Raw genomic sequence first — 19,965 nt, forward strand, 5'->3', positions numbered from 1 at the left:
GCACATGGTCGCCCGTTTGATTTAAATGGATGGTTCTGAAAAGTGAAAACACTTGTACACAATACGTTTATTTTTTTAGAGTTGTGTTTTGTAAAAAAATAACCGTCAAGGGTATAAATCTCGCATTAGAAAAATATATAATTTTTTATATATTTATAAGTAGTTAAGTCACTCTTCGTATAGTTAATTGGTTTTACGGTGAATCTCAACTTTCTTTGTGATATTAGAGCATGATCTCTTATGTGTGAAGTGTAAGTCCACATGTGCTTTATGTTACCTGATTTATGTGGTTCATGTGTTATACTTCAAAATTGTCAGAATAAAAAAAAAAAAAAAAAGGGTTTTTTAACTTTAATCCTTCAAGAATATTGAAATTTAAAATAAATCTGGTGTTAAATTACATATTGATTATAATTCTTTGATGTGTCCTTAATTCAAAATAATTAATGTGTATTTTATGTAATGTCTCCCATTAAATACTTAAATTTATAAATATACAAATTTTAATTTATTTTTTTACCAAAAAAGAATTTTTTAATTTATTAATTTTTTTTTTTAACATTCTTCAAACTTGAAAGACTCAATTAATGTACCTAAATGTTAGTATCGAAATGTGTGTGCCGAAATGTATTATATTGAACTAATGTATTTAAATGTTAGTACCGAAATGTATGTACCGAAATATACGCATCGAAATGTATTACATTAAATTAATGTACCTAAATGTGTGTACTGAAATGTTAGTACCAAAATGTATTATATTGAATTAATGTACTTAAATGTATGTACCTAAATGTGTGTACCAAAATGTGTATACCGAAATGTATTATAATGAATTTAATATACCTATATGAAGAAGGCAAAGCACATCGAAATATATTGTATTAAAAAAAATTAGTTTATCTAAATGTTTACAACAAAATAAAATTAATGTCACATCCCGGCCCGGGGCGGATCGCTTCTCGGGCCCGCTCCACCACCATAGCACGATATTGTCCGCTTTGGGCCCCGACCACACCCTCACGGTTTTGTTTTTGGGAACTCACACGAGAACTTCCCGATGGGTCACCCATCCTGGGAGTGCTCTCGCGCGCTACTCGCTTAACTTCGGAGTTCCCATAGAACCCGAAGCCAGTAAGCTCCCAAAAGGCCTCGTGCTAGGTAGGGATGAGAATATACGTATAAGGATCACTCCTCTGGGTGATGTGGGATGTCCGCCCGGGCCCGGGATGTGACAATTTGGTATCAGAGCCTAACCCTGGTCGTGATGTGCCGACGAGGACGTCGGGCCCCTAAGGGGGGTGAATTGTGACATCCCACATCACCCAGTGGAGTGATCCTTATATGTATATTCCCATCCCTACCTAGCACGAGGCCTTTTGGGAGCTTACTGGCTTCGGGTTCTATGGGAACTCCGAAGTTAAGCGAGTAATGCGCGAGAGCACTCCCAGGATGGGTGACCCATCAGGAAGTTCTCATGTGAGTTCCCAAAAACAAAACCGTGAGGGCGTGGTCGGGGCCCAAAGCGGACAATATCGTGCTACGGTGGTGGAGCGGGCCCGGGAAGTGGTCCGTCCTGGGGCGGGATGTGACAATTAATACATTAAAAATTACGAAGAAAAAAAGATATAATTAAAAAAATCAAAATTTGATTAATAAATGAGGTTATTAATGTATCAAGGGACTAAAATTAAATTTTGATCTTACTCATGGTTTTAATCTAAAAGTCATCTTTGTCAAGGATTAAAATAAAGTTTTCTATAATAAAATATAATAAAGTAAAACAAATTTTGAGTTTCATAAAATAAAATAACGACTTTTGAGTTATAAATGCAAAGTACAACACAATCAATGTGACATCCCACATCGCCCATGGTAGTGATCCTTATATATATATTCTCATCCCTACTTAGCATGAGGCATTTTGGGAGCTCACTGGCTTCGGGTTCCGTAGGAACTCCAAAGTTAAACGAGAAGGGGGCTAGAGTAATCCCATGATGGGTGACCCACTGGGAGGTTGCTCATGAGTTCCCAGAAACAAAACCGTGAGGGAATGGTAAGCCCAAAGCGGATAATATCGTGCTACGGTGGTGGAGCGGGCCCGGGAAGTGTTTCCCCCCAGGCGAGGATCAGACAATCAAATTTCCAGAGACGTAACTATTTTTTTTTTTAGCAAACAATATTATTTATACTAAGGGGATGGGGAAATAGGCTAAGTCTCACAATGAGATAATATGGTTCATATTCGTCTTTGGTAAGTCTTTTAATAACTTTACCAAAAAAAAAAAAATCTTTTAATAACTATAGAAGGTTGCACAAGAGAGAAAGTATGTGTCTAATTATATTGTTTGACTACTAGTTCGTTTGACAAATGTTTTTAAATGATTGAAAACATTTTTAAATAAAATGTTTTTTGAACAAATTTTAGTAAAAATGCAAGTTAATTATGAAAACAGCAAGAAGCACATAACATGCACTCTTAGCAGAGAGCACTTTAAATACTTTAGGAACCAAAAAATATTTTCTCTAAAAATACTTTTAGTGCAATTCAAAAATATCCTCTAAAAATGTTTTTAATCGTTTAAAATCACTCGTCTAATGAACCGTACGTCACGCCATTAACTTACAAATATATGTTGAAAACTGGATTTTAAAGACCGCTAATTGGCATACCCGTGTTTCCAAAAAAAAAAAAAAAAAAAATTGTCATCCACGTGTTTGACCGATACCATTCACATTTTATACGCAAGAAAATTAGGACAAGGTCTAGGTCTGTATCCGCGGAAAAGGTTTTATAAATCTTTGGACTTGACTTTATCCTCCCAACTTATCAACCGAAATATTTCATTTCATTAAACCAAAAAATAAGAATGCATGAATTGCCATTTAGTATTATGGTTTAATAGTATTTTTCTTTACTTATAAGTGAGAGGTCTTATGTTTGATTTTCACTAAAGACGAGTTTGAACCACATTATTGCTAACTCATTGTGAGGCTAAAACCTTCATCTCCCCCTTAGTGTAGATAATATCATTTGTTCAAAAAAAAATGAATATTTCAGTAAGGTCTACTACTAGAATACAAATCAATTATATATTTATGTTATGGGCGGACAATGACGGAACCAGAATTATTTGTGAGGGAGAGCCTTTCATGTGTATTAAGGAAAAAAAAAGTTCTAAACTCATAGCATAAGCAAATGAAGTAATCTTGGCAAAACTTGAAAGAAAGTCCCTTTAAAATTAATAGAGAGAACCGAGAGAAATGTACAAAACCATACAACTAAGTGAGAGGTAGAGAGGAGGGTAAAATGCACTAAAAATTTAAAAATATAGAAAAAAGTACGAAAAAATCTTATTTGATAGAAAAATGAAGGTTTGCAAATAATAGTTTATTATATTGCTTTATAAATAACATTAAAGTATATTTTAAACTCGATTCCTAAAACTCTCCGTTTTGCTTGTCACATAGTAGTAGGGTATAATAGTGTTTCTCTTCACTTGTAAGTGAGAAGTCCTAGATTTGGTTCTCACAAAAAGCGAATTTGAACCACGTTATTATTATTAGCCTAGTGTAAGACATAGCCCACTCTCCCACCATCTTAATTCAATTGATATCTTTTATTAAAAAAAAATAAAATAAAATAAAAACCCCTCCTTGCTTTGCAACCATAAAGAAAACAACAAAACTGTTAATTTTTCTTTTTCTACAAATGCAGGCTTGGGGCGCCTAAATATTATTTTACACTGTAACCACCATGGTCTTTTAGTGGCTCATTTCTTCAGAGTGGAGAGTTCAAACTCAGTATATTTAAGAGTTAAATCTAAAATATCTCACTTACAAGTGCAAAAAAATATCACAACACCATAACATTAAATGACCAAAAATTGAAATTAATTATCTATTTCCAATTGAAATATGAAATATGACAAACTAAAAAAAATTGAAATATAAAAAATTAAGCTCCAAACGGGCATGATAACTACTAAATGTCCAGAAGCTGCCAAATGTCAAACCCTTGATTTTGATTTGTGATCATCACAACTGTCAAGCATTTATTTACTTTGAAACAGTCAATTAATCTTTTTTAACCCATTTTACAAATTCAATCTTACCATAAAACAACCCACAAATTAATACTTATTTCCTTTGAAGAACTCATCTTTTATAATACGATATTTTTATTATCTCTTGTGCATGACATACACTGATAACTGCGGATTAAATATGCAGCTAACGATTCAACAATAAAAAATCTAATCGTAAAAAATTATAATGTGTACTGGACACTGATGACTGAGGAGTACTAAAAAAACCTCCTTATAATATTTTTATTATAGAGTACACATATATTCATCGGTACCGTTATTTAATACAATCATTATCTTTAAAGTCGAACCGAAAACTTTCGACTTTTAATTAAATTAGTTAATTAAAAATTGGCTACATTTATATTTGACAAAAGAAAAGGAAAATGAGTACATTTAACTGACTTGCAGACTTGGAAAGTGGGCAGGAGCACACGCTTCCGCGTTCTCCCCACTCTCTCTTTCCACACTCTTTTTCTCTGTTTTTCTCTGTGTTCAGACGAAGGCTGTGCCACCACCTCTGACAAAAAAGTATGAAACTTTGCGGCACCCAAGAAAAATTAGACCACAAACATTCCGACCAGAACAAAATCTAATTGCCAGAAATGGGGTTTCTGTTCCTGCCCATGATTCGATCAGTCCCACAATTCATCAGTTTCGCCACCTTTCTTGTCTTTGTGCTTTCTTGCACCACCAGCTTCATTGCAACAGGTATATATGCTCAGGCTCGATCAATATTTTCAAAGTTTGAATCTTTTTTACTCTTTTTTACTTGGTAATTTGTAATTTCTTCAAAGTTTGAATCTTTAATTTTCTTGGCCCAACGTGTGTTATTTCTTCAATGTTTGTGAGGTTTTGGCTTTTGGGTTTTCACTTCTACAAGTGAGGGAATGAGGTTTTATTTTTGTTTATTTTTTAATGTTTCGAAACTTTTAATCTTCTTGGTTTTGGTTTTATCTGATGTTGATGCAGATGGGTTTTCATGGTAAAATTGTATTTCGTTATGAAGTTCTTGTGTTTCGGAATGAATTCGAACTTTTTGAATTTTAACAGACGAAATTGTGGCAAACAAGGCTCTACAATTATTGTTTGACATAGTTTTTGATTGATTCAAATCATCACATTGTTCATTGTTTTGTTTGTTTATTGCCAGAAGCGTATGATCCACTCGACCCGAACGGAAATATCACCATCAAATGGGATATCATAAGCTGGACTGCTGATGGCTATGTTGTAAGTATTATTTGAGAACTGTTTGCTTTTGTCACTAGTTGCACAGAATGCGTAAAATGGTTGCATTCGAAGAAATATACATACAATGAATTAAGTTAATACCGGAACATGATTACGATTTCCGAGTAATAACATGAGCTGATTGTCGAAGTTCTTCAAGCATCGATCAGTTGCCAACCACTGAACATCATCTTTATGTCATGCTTCCATTTGGATTTTTACTTGCACAAACTACATAGTGACCCTAGTTCTGTTACTTTTCGTAGTCTGGTATTGTGCTTCTTTGGTACTTGTTTTCATTCACAATGTCATATTCCTACTCGAGATATTCGGGAATGAAACTACGAAACTTAGTCACTAGAATGAGTGTTTAGGATTTGGTTCCCTCTACATTAAAAACTCAATCGCAAGCTGCACTCAAAGATAGACGTTCCACTTTTGGTTTAGTAAAACAAAGCTCCATTAGTTGTTGACAGCAACATTAAACATGGATTCGTTTTACCTTTCACCGAAGCATAGTAGAGTTGAGTGAATATCTAATTAGTGTTCTCTTTGAATGCGCAGGCTGCTGTTACACTTTTTAACTTCCAAAAGTATCGGCACATTCAGGCACCGGGATGGTCGCTAGGGTGGACATGGGCAAAGAAGGAGGTTATATGGAACATGGTGGGAGGACAAGCCACAGAGCAAGGGGATTGTTCAAGATTCAAAACAACACTCCCCCATTGCTGTAAGAAGACTCCTACAGTTGTTGATCTATTGCCCGGAACTCCTTACAATCAACAATACACAAATTGTTGCAAAGGAGGGGTACTTAGTTCATGGGTGCAAGATCCAGAAAAGGCTGTAGGTTCTTTTCAAATAAGCGTTGGTCAAGCAGGAACCACAAACAAGACCGTCAGACTGCCTAAAAACTTCACCCTGAACACGCCTGGTCCTGGGTATACTTGTGCTCGTGCCAAAGTCGTCAAACCAACTAAATTTATCAGTCCAGATAAAAGGAGAGTCACTCAAGCTATGAGTAAGTGTTATGAATTTTTTAAACATAAATGTTTGCGCTAATAAGTATGTCAGTCATTCTTACCCCTTGTTCGTGACAGTGACATGGAATGTGACGTGCACATATTCGCAAATACTGGCTCAGAAAACTCCTACATGTTGTGTCTCACTCTCATCGTTCTACAATGACACCATAGTGCCCTGCCCAAAATGCTCATGCGGTTACCAGAGAAACGCAACTCATCCAGGAAGCTGTGTAGAGTGAGCTTTCTTCTGAAATCAGCTTCTTTTAACTTCTTTTTAACTTAAGCTTTTTCATTAAGACATTTATATTCTCCGTGAATTTGCAGACCAGATTCCCCCTACTTGGCTTCAGTTGTCTCAGCCTCCAACAAGAACAGCTACACACCTCTAGTTAGATGCACTAAGCACATGTGCCCAATCCGAGTTCACTGGCATGTCAAGGTAAACTACAAACAATACTGGCGAGTGAAGGTTACAGTTACAAACTTCAATTACAGGATGAATTATTCCGATTGGAACATGGTTGTCCAACACCCAAACTTTGACAATCTGACCCAGATTTTCAGCTACAACTACAAGTCGATAACTCCTTATGCGACAATAAGTATGTTAATCCTGACTTCTTGTTACTTTTCATATGTTCTTCAGTTCTTGCCTCACATAATTTGACGAACTTGAAGTGTTGCATGATTTTCTAAAAGAACTGCATATGTTATTCTTCCTTTTTAACATTGAAAGTTGCGAATCTCTGATCTGGCTTTCTTTCAAACAGATGATACTGGCATGTTATGGGGAATTAAGTTCTACAATGATATTTTGATGCAAGCTGGGCCTCTTGGTAATGTACAGTCAGAGCTGCTTTTCCGAAAGGATGAAGCAACTTTCACATTTGATAAGGGTTGGGCGTTCCCTCGAAGGGTCTATTTCAATGGTGATAACTGTGTGATGCCACCACCAGATGCCTATCCATGGTTGCCAAATTCTGGTTTCCGGCAGTATGTCTCTCTGCTCACTCTAATCATGACTTGTCTATCGACCATTGCAGTCATGTATGCTTATGCTTAATCTAAGCTCGAAAATGTTCTGATCAATGATTTTCAAAGGGTATAGTTTAGATAGGAATATATGGAAGCCACTCGATGTTCTGATGCGTTATGATCAGTGTTCCCGGCATGAAATTAGATGGAGTCAAATGTGCTGCTGATGTTCATTTTTTGTATTACTGTAAAGGGTAGGTTGCTTCTGGCTTGTGTTGTATGAATGTTCATATCGCCAGACCCTCTTGCTTGTAGAGTTACCAGATTATGTAGTCATGATGGTAAATCCGAAATGAGCAATAAAATCTGATCAGAGTTTTATCTGTTCTTACTGTTTACGTAATATATCAAATGATCGCGTTGTTCAATCAAATTGTGGCAGTTCTGCATTAAATTAAAGATTTCATATGCCAATCACGTACTTATTTATATGAACAGAGAAATTCATATACCAGACTCGTCCAGTCTCTCTTCACAAGATACATACAAATAAGTTAAGTTTGCTTCTTCAAAGAATACTTGAAGTACCTGTGCTCCAATTCTCTGTGCAAAATATCCTTCATTACTTAGCTTCAAAATTTTAGGGCGTCGATCACGATTGTGGAAGCTACGGAACCAAATCATCAGATAGCTATAAACAAGAAAAAGAACGACGAAATCAAAGCTGAGAAGGAAAGTAGAATTTTCTGGGCAGAATTGGGAAGAAACGGGTAGACGTCAGGTGGAGGCAACTGGCACTCATCGCCATTGAAGTAGACTTTGCGAGGAAATGCCCACCCCTCCCTCAAAGTGAAGGTGTTCTTGTCCTTTTGAAGCAGCATCTCCGACTGAACGAACCCAAATTCCCCAGCTTGCACTAATCGGTCATTGAAGAATTTCAATCCATAAAACATTCCAGTGTCATCTGCATATAACGTAGCAGCTATGTTAGCCTATATATGACTACGAGAAGATAACGTGGAAGAGGAAATCGATTTGAACTCACTTATGGAGCTGTAAGCAATAAGAGGCTTGTAATCAAAGCTGAAAACTTGTGTGACATTGTTGAAATTAGGATGCTGCATAACCAGAGTCCAATGCGTGTAGTTCATCCGATAGTTGAAGTTTGTAATCGACACCTTCACGCGCCAATACTCCTTGTAATTCAGCATCACATGCCAGTGAACTCTCACCGGACACATGTGCCGTGTGCACTGCAGTAGCGGCTGTGCATTGGCTTTCCGCTTAGTGTCATCTTCAACCACGCTAAGCATTTTGGAATCACTTCTGCAACACAACCAAAATTATGACCATGTGATTTATTTATATATGTTTGCACAGATTGTGCAATATATCGTCACTTGGTCGAGGACTTACTGGACGCAATTTCTCTTGTCCTGGCAACCACAAGAGCAAGAAGGGCAATGAACGATTGTGGAATTGTAAAAGGACGAGAGAGAGACACAACAGCTTGGGTATTTTCTGGCCCGAAGTTGTGAATATGAGCAGGTCACGTTCCATGTCACTGCACAAAATCGGATAACCGTTACGCATTTGACATGTCACATGCTAATCAAAACGAACCAATAATCTAAAAATGTTCGAAATAAATTGAATCATGTGACATGGAGGAACTTACTCAAAGCTTGAGTCCTGCGGCGTCCGGCAGGTGTCAAAAAATTTGTGGGAGGCACAATGCTTGCCCTGCCACAAGTGTACCCTGTTCCAGGGCCTAGCAGAGTGAAGTTCCTAGGAAGTCTCACTGTACGGTTTGTAGTGCCGGCTGATCCAACACTAAGCTGGAAGGATGAGACAGCGGTCGAGGGGTCTTGGCCCCACGCGGACAACACGCCACCCTTGCAGCAATTTGTGAATTGCTGATTGTAAGGAACACCAGGAAGCAAGTCCACAAAGGTGGGGGTTTTCTTGCAACAATGAGGTACGTTCCCTTTGAACCGGGAGCAGTCACCTTGCTCCGTGGCTTCAGCTCCCACCGCCGCCCATATCACTTCTCTTCTGGCCCATGTCCACCCTAATGTCCACCCCGGGCTCATGATGTGCCGGTACATTTGGAAGTTGTTCACAGTAACAGCCGCCTGAAACATACAGTTCATTCAATAGAGGCAGAATCGATCATTCGTACATTTGGTATGTACCCTCTAAGTCTTTTTAGAACAATCTTCTTAGATAAATGATGAAGGTGAAATTCGTACAACTAACGTCATCGAGTAACGTATATGGAGTACGTCAGAAATCAAGTTTACTACAGGAAAAAAGTGATACTCACCACATAACCATCTGTTGTCCAAGACATGATATCCCATTTTACAGTTATGTTTCCATTCGGATCCAACGGATCATATGCAGCTGCATCAAATCAGAAAACATCAGATAAGTGATTATTTTTCTTTCTTCAATCCAATGCGTAGTAGTATAAAGGAATTAAGAGTTTTACCAGCACATGAAAAGATAGCAAGAAAGAAGAGAACTGATACCAAAGTTCTCATCTCCCCGGTCCGAAACCCTAATCTTTAACTTCCCGGTGATAGAGTTTGGATCGTAAGCTTAAGCAATGAGCAGGAGCTTTTTAGTAGCCAATGGAAGTGTGTGTATTTAAGAAAGATAGAGATCGTGCAAAGGAAAATTTCGTTAGCTTTGTAAACAGATGGATTACCTAATGGTTGTTGCATACTTAAAAGTTATAATTGCATGTTCAATTCTGATCTCTTAGTCCTTCTCATCTGAATACTTCTGTTGAGCTTTCCATGTCGTAAATTAACTGCTAATAATACCTTGCTAGCTAGGCATTTGAAATATATTTGCAGTGAACACAACATCTCAACAGTCCTCCGTTGCAGCTGATGATTAGGTTTGTAGCTCAAGTGATTAAAAATAATGGAAACTATACAACCCAAGTTCTAGCTTGACTCTTGATTAAAAGTATTAACTATTAACCCCGAATGTGAAATCTTGTGGTCGATTTTCCCCTTTCTCTAGTATCATCTTTTATAAAAGAAAAAAGAAATTTAGCATGCCAAAAGTGTTGTAATTGTTTTATTTTTATATAATTATTCTACAAAACAAGTTATTTCTGCATGGCAACCTAATAATAGTTTTAGCATGTGTACACTTGCTCGAGTAGGGATAAGAGTCCCTTGCTAATAGAAATAAAGACTACTCAACTCAAGTGCTTGCAATTTAAAGGCTTGAGTTGGCTTGGAAAAGGATTGATAGCTAATTAACCATTGAGAATTAGTTCTTCGAAAGGTCGAATGCGTAAACATCAACTAGTTTTTATGTTAAAAGCGTAATATTTATTGCATGGGGCAACTGGTTTTTATGTGTAAAAGCGTAAAATTTATTGCATGGGGTCATAAAGCTGCATTGCTAATTTATAAACTCAAACAAAAGCGGCAAAGTTTCAACCAAATGTGTTTATCAAAGTGTTTGACAAAATAACTTAAAAAGTAATTGCAAATAACAGAAGTAATTTTCAGTGATTTTTTAAGAAACAAGAAGAACACTTCTCCTTATAAACGTTTTAATTAGAAGCACGATAGAGGTGTTCTTGTTGTTATATGTGCATGTAAAAAACAAGAGAGAGATAATGAATTAGGCGAGTCAAACTACACATAAGGTTTGATCGTCAAACTTCAATAATAGCCTTAATCTAGTCGTCAGACTTCAGTAATAGCCTTAATCTCTAAACTTACACAAAACGGTTAGAAAGAATTAAGACCCATTTTATCTAACCAAACCATTCTAGTATTCATAAGGAGTCTATTTCTTTTTTTCTTTTTTTTTTGGTCAAATGATAGATTTTGTTAGATTAGATGTTAGATTAGTTATCGATGGGGTTTGAACCCACGCTATCATACAAGAATTCAACATCTTTTCACCATTGTAGTTAAGGGCCACTTGCGTCTATTTCCCCTTTTTTTTTTTTTTTTTTTTTTTTGTCAAGCGATATATTTTGTTAGATTAGCCATCGAATGAGATTTGAACCCACGTCGTCATACAAAAACTTAATACTTTTCTCTCACTGTAGTAAATGATTCTATTTCATATTTTGGATATGTTAAATTGCTTTGACGCCATGGAACATTCTAGCGATAAGGTCAAAGTCTAAAATTGTCAACCCTGAATGCAAAATGTTATTTCCTATTGGGTCGTTTAAGAAAATCCACAGGCTAAGCCGCTGGTTTTAGGTGGTCAAAAGTTTGTTGCTGCCCACAGTAAGTAGCTCATAATTTTCCATTCTTCCATATTTACCAATCCACGTAACACTATATATACTTGGCCCATAGAAATCCAAACGCAACAGTAAAAAGCAAGAAGCATAAAGAAAGCAAAGCAAATTACTTTCCTCTCACAAATCTTGTTAGAGAAAATCAGAGTACTAAGAGAAGGAGAATTTCTGGATTTCAGATGGGGCGTTGGGTTAGGCCTGAGGTGAGCAAGCTTTGGCTTTTATTAATTTGGTTACTTTTTTCAATAGCAGTTAGGCTAGTTGATTGCGACGACATATGTCCCACCCTTGATTTTGAGTTCAGATCTCTTCCTCGCAAATAGTTGAGAATAAAGTTTTCAAATTACTTTGGTTATAAAGTTTTCAAATTAATTTGGTTACTTTTTTTTCAAATCTCTTCGTTTTTGTCTGTTGATGGGAAGAAAACGATAGCACGAAAATACTTTCTGAAGGTCCATTAGTTTTCTCAACAAAACAATCCAATTAAGCAAATAATTAATCCCAATTTTTATTTGACATATCTTCAGGTGTACCCGTTAATGGCTGCGATGACATTTGTGACAAGCTTGTGCGCATTTCAGCTTACAAGGAACATGTTCCTCAACCCTGAAGTCAGGTACAAATTAATATACATATACATACATATATATATATATATATAATTTAAGGGTCTAAGTTTATAAACGTGTTAATTAGTTAATTTATTTGCAGAATCAACAAAGCTCACCGTCGAATGGCGGTGCTTGAAAACGAAGAAGAGGGAGAGAAGTACGCCGAGCACGGCCTCCGGAAGTTCCTCCGCACACGGCCACCGGAGATTATGCCTACCATCAACCACTTCTTCTCTCAAGAAAAATGATATCGGACATGTTCATGAAAGTTTACTTGCGAGCGCAGGGGGGTTTATTTTTTAAGAGTTTTATAGCAACTTGTTCATGTCAGTTTATACTATTTTGCTTTGGGCCAGTTTTTTTTTATTTTATTTTGTCATGTTTTGTGAAAGGAGTGTGTTATCCACACATCACTTTTTACCTCTCATACATCCTCTTAATTTTCGGTCGTCGGATCGAATAAATTGAAGGAGATCAAATGACATAAATTAATAAGGGTATGTGAAAAGTAAAAAGTGATTAGTAAATTCATACCCTTTTGTGAAATTCCACAGCAGTCATTCGTGTTTCCCCATTTTGTATAAACAATAATTTAATGATGAGCCTGTCATTTTGATACTTGAAAAACATCGTAATAAAACAATCAATCGTTTGTTATTTATTTATTTATTTTATTTTTGTGATAATTCAGTACATAAGCAAAATATACATTTGAAGAGCTAACTTCATTTTACACCATTTTAAGTTTGGTGTAATTTTCAAATAGGTCATGAAATTTCAATTTTCTCATATATCACAGGTGTAAATTCTTTTAATTTGTGTCCTCAGTTTGATTGATTGTGTGCTTATTTATTGAATTGATGATTTGGTAAGCTAATTGAGACCTTTGTAAAGTCTAACATGTAAGACACATTTGCACATTTTGACAAAAAAATAAAATAAAATAAACTAGTCTTAATTTAATGGATGATTAGATGCTCAAAAAGACAAAAAGTGTAAATTGGGAAAAATTTTAAACTTCATGGTGCAATATGAAAAAAAAATTAAAACCTCATGCCCCATTCACAAATTGTCTCAAATCAGAAGAGTGAGAATGTAGTTATTTCAATTATGCAGAAGTCATTTTAACACGCAGGCAATGAACTTCAAACAAGAGAATCGTTGGCAAAAAATGAAAAATGAAAAATATTACGACAAATGATATTGGGAAGTACATGCCAAACTGTTTGGGCTTGTTGGATCATAGAAAAAAAAAACAATTTGTTGTTTAGGATCGGCCCATGTGAGACCATGAATATGTTTATTTTATTTGTAACGGATATGTTTTTTTTTTTTTTTAAGATTAAAACTTTGAATTTTTTATTTTTAATGCAACAACATATTTACACTAAAGAGTAGGGTGAACAAATTGTTATCGAACTAACCATTTATGATCGAACTTAAGAATTTTTACTTAAAAATAGAGAGAGAAATACCACTACACATAGTATACCACGTAGCATTAAAATAAGGATTGGGAATGAGAAATTACTTTTATTTTTTTATTTTTGGTACATTGATATTTTTACATTAGGAGGAGTGAGAGTTCGGCTAAGCCACACAATGAGCAACTTAATTTGGTATCAAATTCACCATCTACAATATTCGAACATAAAACTTTCAAATGAAAATGAGATGGGAAAACAAAACCCATGAGGAATGGAGAGTGCATTTCCCCCCGTCTTCTCCCGTGAGATGGGAAAACAAAATACATGAAAAATTGTAATTATTGTGCACTGTTAACATTAATAATTACATTATTTTAGGACAATATTATCCTTTTAAATATTGAAAACTCAATTCTGTCCATAATAACTTTTCATACTCAACTTTTCTTTTCAATTTTATCCCTAATAAGAAATAAAAATACAAATTTATCTCTAAATCTAATATTTACTTTTCTATTTCTCTTGAATATCTTTCCGCATACCGAAAGAACAATGTTGGTGACAAAAAGAGATAGAAGAGTTTTAACGAGAGTTGATTTTCACACATCGTTTTTAATCTCTCATACACTCTATTTTTGATTTCTAACCATTAGATTAAATAAACCAAATTGAAACAATAAACATAATTTTGTGTCGCTCCACCTGAAACAAATTGAAACAACGACCATGAAACAACACCCGAATTAAATGTCGCTCCACAAATTCTTTCCACATACATATTTAACCTTTTGGTTCTTCGGGGCATAGGTGAAATTAGACTGGATATCTCACTGTATTCAAGCCTCAAGAAAGGAATGAAAAACTTTTGTCCATTTTGAAGATAAAAAAAAGAATTATTCATTAGGGAAATTTGTCCCTTCCAACTATTTGAAATGATAAGATTAGACGGGATAAAATTTATTCACATGTAATAAACTCAAAATGAAAAATCATTTACTCCTTAACGCTTAATTTTTTGTGAAAAATCATTGTGTGATAGAGATTGACCTAACTTAAATTTTTTTGTTGAAAACGTTATGAACTATTGCTCTTTTAACGTTAACTTTATGTGTTAACAAGTCAATCGACATTGGTGGGTACCAATTATAGTTGAGTGCTTGAACTTTATATGCAAGTGTCGGCAGCTACTCTCTCTTAGACCAATGTAGACACTCCCCTTCCCTAAAAGTACTAATTTCGTTGAAATTTTGATAAAGATAAAGTCATTATTCTTAAACTATAACAATCATTAAACTAAAACGCAAAAATTGCATAAATCAAAACTACATGGACAACGTGAAAATCATAAATTGACCCCTTAAATACATTAGTCAAAAGACCTCTCTGACTTTGGTCTACAATATCAAAGTTATGAGATTTAAAATCGATAGAAGTGATCCTTAATTTTGTTCACCATCAATCATTTTGTGAAAGTTTTTGTTAAATAAGGATCAAAATCACAAAAATACTCTCAATTTAATAAACAATAGGCCAAAATAATTTGACAAAAATTGAAGGTATTTTTGCCATTTTATCCCCTATTTAATGGAGATTTTTTACAGAATGACCAAAATAATTGATGATGGACAAATTCATGAATTAGTTTTATCGATTTCAATTCTTAGGGACCAAGGGGAGGAGTTATCCTAATCTCAGGGACCATTTTAGCTAAAAAGCTTATTCTAAAATGGGAGAGGTTTTTTAGTGTACTAAGAACACGGGGTGGTATGCAACATATTATTATACAATTAGAAGAAAGTTTTTTTTTCAAGTGTTCCTCTAAGGGTATAGTGACATATAGTTAATGTCCGCTCCGTATCTCGGTCACACTGAAATGGATTTGTATACTATATATAAGTTGAACATATATGGAATATGGGCAATGCGGATGGACATACTCTCATGGGTTTTTTTTTATTCCTTATCCTAATTATTCATAATAGCATTCAAATAAATAATTCTATTTCTTGTTTCTTTCTCATCAGTGCTTAGCCACCAGTCAATCTTTTCCACTTGGCAGTGAAGGTCCAAGGTTAATGAAAGTTCCGTTACGGTGCGAGTGATTTAACCTTTTCCTCTACGTCTCCATCCATGTTGTGAATGAATGTGATTGGTTTTGTTTGGGTTTAGCATTTATATCCGTAACCATAAGAGCTCCTCGTCAGTTTAGTTTGCGTTCATAAGTTCTGCAGACTTTGTTTTCTCAGCCAAAACTGAGAAACCCAAGTTTGGTCGTCAAAACCCGACAACCACAATTTCCCTTCATCTTTTTTGGGTTGCAATATGAAGACTCGGCAGAAGTTAGGGTTTACTCGGCAGAACTTAGTTTTGTTAGTCACTGTTGTCGCAGCGGTTTTTAGCGTCGCCAAAGCTTGCTCCAACGGACAGTGCAAGGTTCGTGCCTCTTTTTTCATGTCTGTGTATCTAAATTATGATTTTTTTTTGTGACTGGGAAAAGAAGGAGTGATATTTGTTTTGCTTTCAAATGTGTAGCTGTTGGACGAATGCTCGATGGATGCCGATTGTGAGGCCGGGCTTTACTGCGGATGTTGCCCACAAGGCTTCTCAGGCTCTAGATGTATAAGATCAGCCATTACAGATCAATTCAAGCTATTGGTACGTGACCTACCTACCCCTCTCCCTCTAGAAATTTTGATAACTTAACGTTTCTTGTAACATATTCAAGATTTTGATTCGTCCATTTTTTAAAGATTTAGAAATTTTAGAAATAAAACCACGCGAGACCGCTTGAGCAGTTCTTGAGGCCTCATGAGCAGTACTCGAACCCCCATTGAGTATAATCGATGCCCTCGAGTAGTTAAAATTCTAAAAATGGAAAAAAATTTGAGATAAAAAGCTTGAACATCAATATTCGCCTCTCTCTCTTACACATACATAGAGACACGGACAGGCGCATATGTTGTGAAGTTTCCAACTTTACATGAACTTACCATGGAGAGGAAAAAGGGCAGATTATTGGGGGGAGAGGGGTCCACAATGACATATTGACTCCGTGGGATTTGGATCCTCTCCTGAGAGCCAATAGAGAGGATCTTCCTGATCAAGCATTTTGAGCCGTTGAATTTTCATCTAACGGCTATAATTATTATATCTTTAAAGGAATACTCTGTTTGTAACCGTTGGATAAAAATCCAACGGCCCACAATGCTTGATCAGAATGACCCTCTCCATTGGCTCGGAGAGGATCCAAATCCGACTCCGTGGAATCTAAGCATGACTTTGGCCCCTTCGGCTGTCACAAGCAGTGAACAGAAGTTTAGAGTTTTCTATGCCCTTGATTGGGCTTTAGGAGAAAGGTTTGTGTAGGCCCATTGAGGCCCAATACTGGCGGAGGACTTTGCGTACTCATCTATGTCAATTTGGGGTAAAAGATTAGTTGTGTTTTTTTTTTTATTATCGCAGAACAATTCTCTACCTTTCAACAAGTATGCGTTTTTGACAACCCACAATGCCTTTGCAATTGAGGGAGAGCAATCTCACACTGGAATTCCTCGCGTTACCTTCAACAATCAAGAAGATACTGTTACTCAACAACTAAATGTATGGCATCCTTCAATCATATAAACGCATGCCTTTTGCCTTTTCAATTTTGTTCGGAAGTTGTTATTAGCACTCTGGAATAGGTCATCATGCACTCGTTAAAGTGCAATTTCTCCCTTATATTGTTTTGAAAGATGAGCGCATGATGACTTGTTTAGAGTGCTAACATGTAGGGTTTAGTCATATTTCTCAATTAATCCTTGACCTTTTGCAGAATGGGGTTCGAGCCTTGATGCTCGATACGTATGATTTTAAGGACGATGTGTGGTTGTGCCATTCTTTTAATGGACAATGCTATGACTTTACTGCATTTGTAAGCAATACCATCTGCCCAACTTCATTTTCTTCTTGTATATATATATTCTTTGAGATTAAGAAATTTGCACACAAAATGTATTTTGCCTCAACATTGCTTCCCAAATATATAGGAACCAGCTATAGATACACTGAAGGAAGTTGAAGCATTTTTATCAGCCAACCCATCAGAAATTGTGACATTGATATTGGAGGACTATGTGGAAGCTCCAAATGGATTGACAAACGTCTTCAACGCTTCCGGGTTGAAGAACTATTGGTTTCCGGTGACAAGCATGCCCAAAAATGGCCAGGACTGGCCACTAGTTAGTGACATGGTTGCCAATAACCAAAGGCTACTTGTGTTTACTTCAAAAAGTGCGAAGGAACAATCCGAAGGAATCGCCTACCAGTGGAACTACATGGTTGAAAACCAATGTAAGAGGCAACAACCCAACTACATTTCTTTTTTTTTAACATTATCATATGATTTTCCGTCTATTACTAAATTGCCTGCAGCTGGATCCATATTGACAATCATATGGCATTACCTACTAGTATTATTGATAAACTATTGATAATTTGAGCACACAATTGTCGATATGCCGCTACCTTTGAAAGGGGCATGTATGAATGAATGTCTTACCTTACAACACCAAACTTTGCAGATGGGGATGATGGAATGAAGGAAGGAAGTTGTTCAAATAGAGGAGAATCATCACCTCTTGATGACAAAACTAAATCTTTGGTTTTGGTGAATTATTTTGCTTCTATTCCCTTGAAGCTAGAAAGTTGCGAAAATAACTCTGGGGATCTGATTAACATGCTTTACACTTGTCATGGTGCTGCTGCCAACCGATGGGCTAACTTTGTTGCTGTTGATTTTTACAAGGCATGCCCTCTCTGCTTAATAACCACTGAAAAGTCAGATTTAATGTATACTAAAAATAATCAAATTTAATTTCTGTAACTTTTGAAATTTTATTTATTTATACGTGCTTGGGTTGTGATGCAGAGGAGTGAAGGGGGAGGATCGTTTCAAGCTTTGGACAATCTCAATGGGGAGCTCTTGTGTGGATGTAACGATGTACATGCATGTGTGGTAAGCTAATAAATTTTGGTTCGAACACCAAAATCATTTTTGTATTTTTGGCAAAGTATCTTCATAAAAAAAATTATATATATTTTTTAATAAACAATTTATGTGCTTGATTACAGCCGGGATCACCTCAAGGGTCTTGCCAGCCATAGGAGACACAATACAAATTCATGTAATGAAGCTTAAATCTTTAAGAGAACTGTGGGAATTTCGATGAATCGGCATAATTTGTAATTGATTTATCTGTAGAAAAAAATATTTATATTGAAAATCGTTGTCGTTTCATTCTTAATAGATGAAAGATATGTTGTCACTTAAAAAATGGCAGTTCAACTTGTCAATCTTGTCTTCCCCCACGAACTGTTTGTGCTAATGATTAGTCCGATAAAAAATGAAATCTATCCACTGATCCAATTTGAACACCTCTACAAGATAGACTCGATGTTAGAAAAACATAGTCATAAACAGTGTATGTCATATAGCTACGCATTGGTGCATTCCCCTTAAGGATGCACGATCCAAGTGGATCGGATGAGGTGGCTTCTCCGCACTCTAAAAATGTTTGCAACTCCAGAGCAACATTACTCATTTTTTAACGATATGGCAATATACCGAATCTAGATTTGTTTTAATACAATGATATTAGGGGTTTGTTAATAAAAAAACAATATGGAAGTTCACGAACAATAGTATTACATAAGAAAATTCGTTTCTAAACCAACAATCATCCTTCAAGTTAATACAATATTGCTTGGGAATGCTTTTAAAAATATTGAAAGTGTTTTAAGACATTTGAAACAATTCCAAATGAGCCCATAATTAAAGTACTTAATAGAATTATTTTACTTTTAATTTTGTTTTCTTTGTTTATGCTGCATGAGATCAAACTAAAAGCTCAGAATTTGGGCTTTAATTATGTTGTACATATAACCAAACACAATGTATAATGTATTGTATTCCATGCTATGTAGCCAAACAGAATTTGTGCAAGCACTCGGCTACATTGATGGAAAGTGAGTATTAGATAATACAAGGAATAACCCTTAATTCATTCTCTCTTTCCCTTGTTTGAATACAAACGATTTTGATGAAGAAGAATCGAACACCTCAATGAGTACACAAATAACTATAAGGGGCAGTTGAATAATTACTAACAAAGTTTTGTGTCTTCAAATTTCCTTCTTTCGTTATTTACTTCTTTTGTTTGACCTACTTTAGGAGTAGATTGATAGATTTAATTGACGTCTCGATGCTAATTACAAGCTAAAATTTAAGTAATTTTTTTTTGTCAATAAAACCAGCAAACTTAATTACACTCGAAGTGG

General features: G+C 35.7%; 4 protein-coding genes across 4 annotated transcripts; 3 read left to right on the forward strand and 1 right to left on the reverse strand.

The window, feature by feature from the left end:
- Positions 1 to 4,465: 4,465 nt before the first annotated feature.
- Positions 4,466 to 7,704, forward strand: LOC137708318 (COBRA-like protein 1). Its single transcript, XM_068447373.2, has 6 exons — positions 4,466 to 4,799; positions 5,242 to 5,321; positions 5,886 to 6,342; positions 6,422 to 6,581; positions 6,671 to 6,948; positions 7,117 to 7,704. Exons 1-6 carry the CDS (start codon positions 4,694 to 4,696, stop codon positions 7,407 to 7,409), a joined length of 1,374 nt encoding a protein of 457 aa, XP_068303474.2. The 5' UTR covers positions 4,466 to 4,693; the 3' UTR covers positions 7,410 to 7,704.
- Positions 7,705 to 7,782: 78 nt separating this feature from the next.
- LOC137708319 (COBRA-like protein 4) lies at positions 7,783 to 9,986 on the reverse strand. Its single transcript, XM_068447374.2, has 6 exons — positions 9,816 to 9,986; positions 9,648 to 9,727; positions 9,000 to 9,456; positions 8,738 to 8,885; positions 8,367 to 8,647; positions 7,783 to 8,285 (listed from the first exon to the last, which is right to left on the reverse strand). Exons 1-6 carry the CDS (start codon positions 9,865 to 9,867, stop codon positions 8,005 to 8,007), a joined length of 1,299 nt encoding a protein of 432 aa, XP_068303475.2. The 5' UTR covers positions 9,868 to 9,986; the 3' UTR covers positions 7,783 to 8,004.
- Positions 9,987 to 11,654: 1,668 nt separating this feature from the next.
- LOC137749353 (uncharacterized) lies at positions 11,655 to 12,883 on the forward strand. The gene is made up of 3 exons (XM_068489449.2): positions 11,655 to 11,812; positions 12,137 to 12,225; positions 12,321 to 12,883. Exons 1-3 carry the CDS (start codon positions 11,789 to 11,791, stop codon positions 12,466 to 12,468), a joined length of 261 nt encoding a protein of 86 aa, XP_068345550.1. The 5' UTR covers positions 11,655 to 11,788; the 3' UTR covers positions 12,469 to 12,883.
- A 2,980-nt stretch (positions 12,884 to 15,863) lies between these two features.
- LOC137708320 (PLC-like phosphodiesterases superfamily protein) lies at positions 15,864 to 18,925 on the forward strand. The gene is made up of 8 exons (XM_068447375.2): positions 15,864 to 16,080; positions 16,180 to 16,302; positions 17,110 to 17,247; positions 17,462 to 17,560; positions 17,676 to 17,979; positions 18,210 to 18,433; positions 18,557 to 18,643; positions 18,760 to 18,925. The coding sequence occupies exons 1-8, from the start codon at positions 15,970 to 15,972 to the stop codon at positions 18,790 to 18,792; spliced, it is 1,119 nt and encodes a 372-aa protein (XP_068303476.1). The 5' UTR covers positions 15,864 to 15,969; the 3' UTR covers positions 18,793 to 18,925.
- Positions 18,926 to 19,965: the final 1,040 nt, after the last annotated feature.

This window comes from Pyrus communis, chromosome 17 (genome assembly GCF_041283825.1).
Source record: "Pyrus communis isolate YQ-2024b chromosome 17, ASM4128382v1, whole genome shotgun sequence".
Lineage (NCBI taxonomy): Eukaryota > Viridiplantae > Streptophyta > Magnoliopsida > Rosales > Rosaceae > Pyrus > Pyrus communis.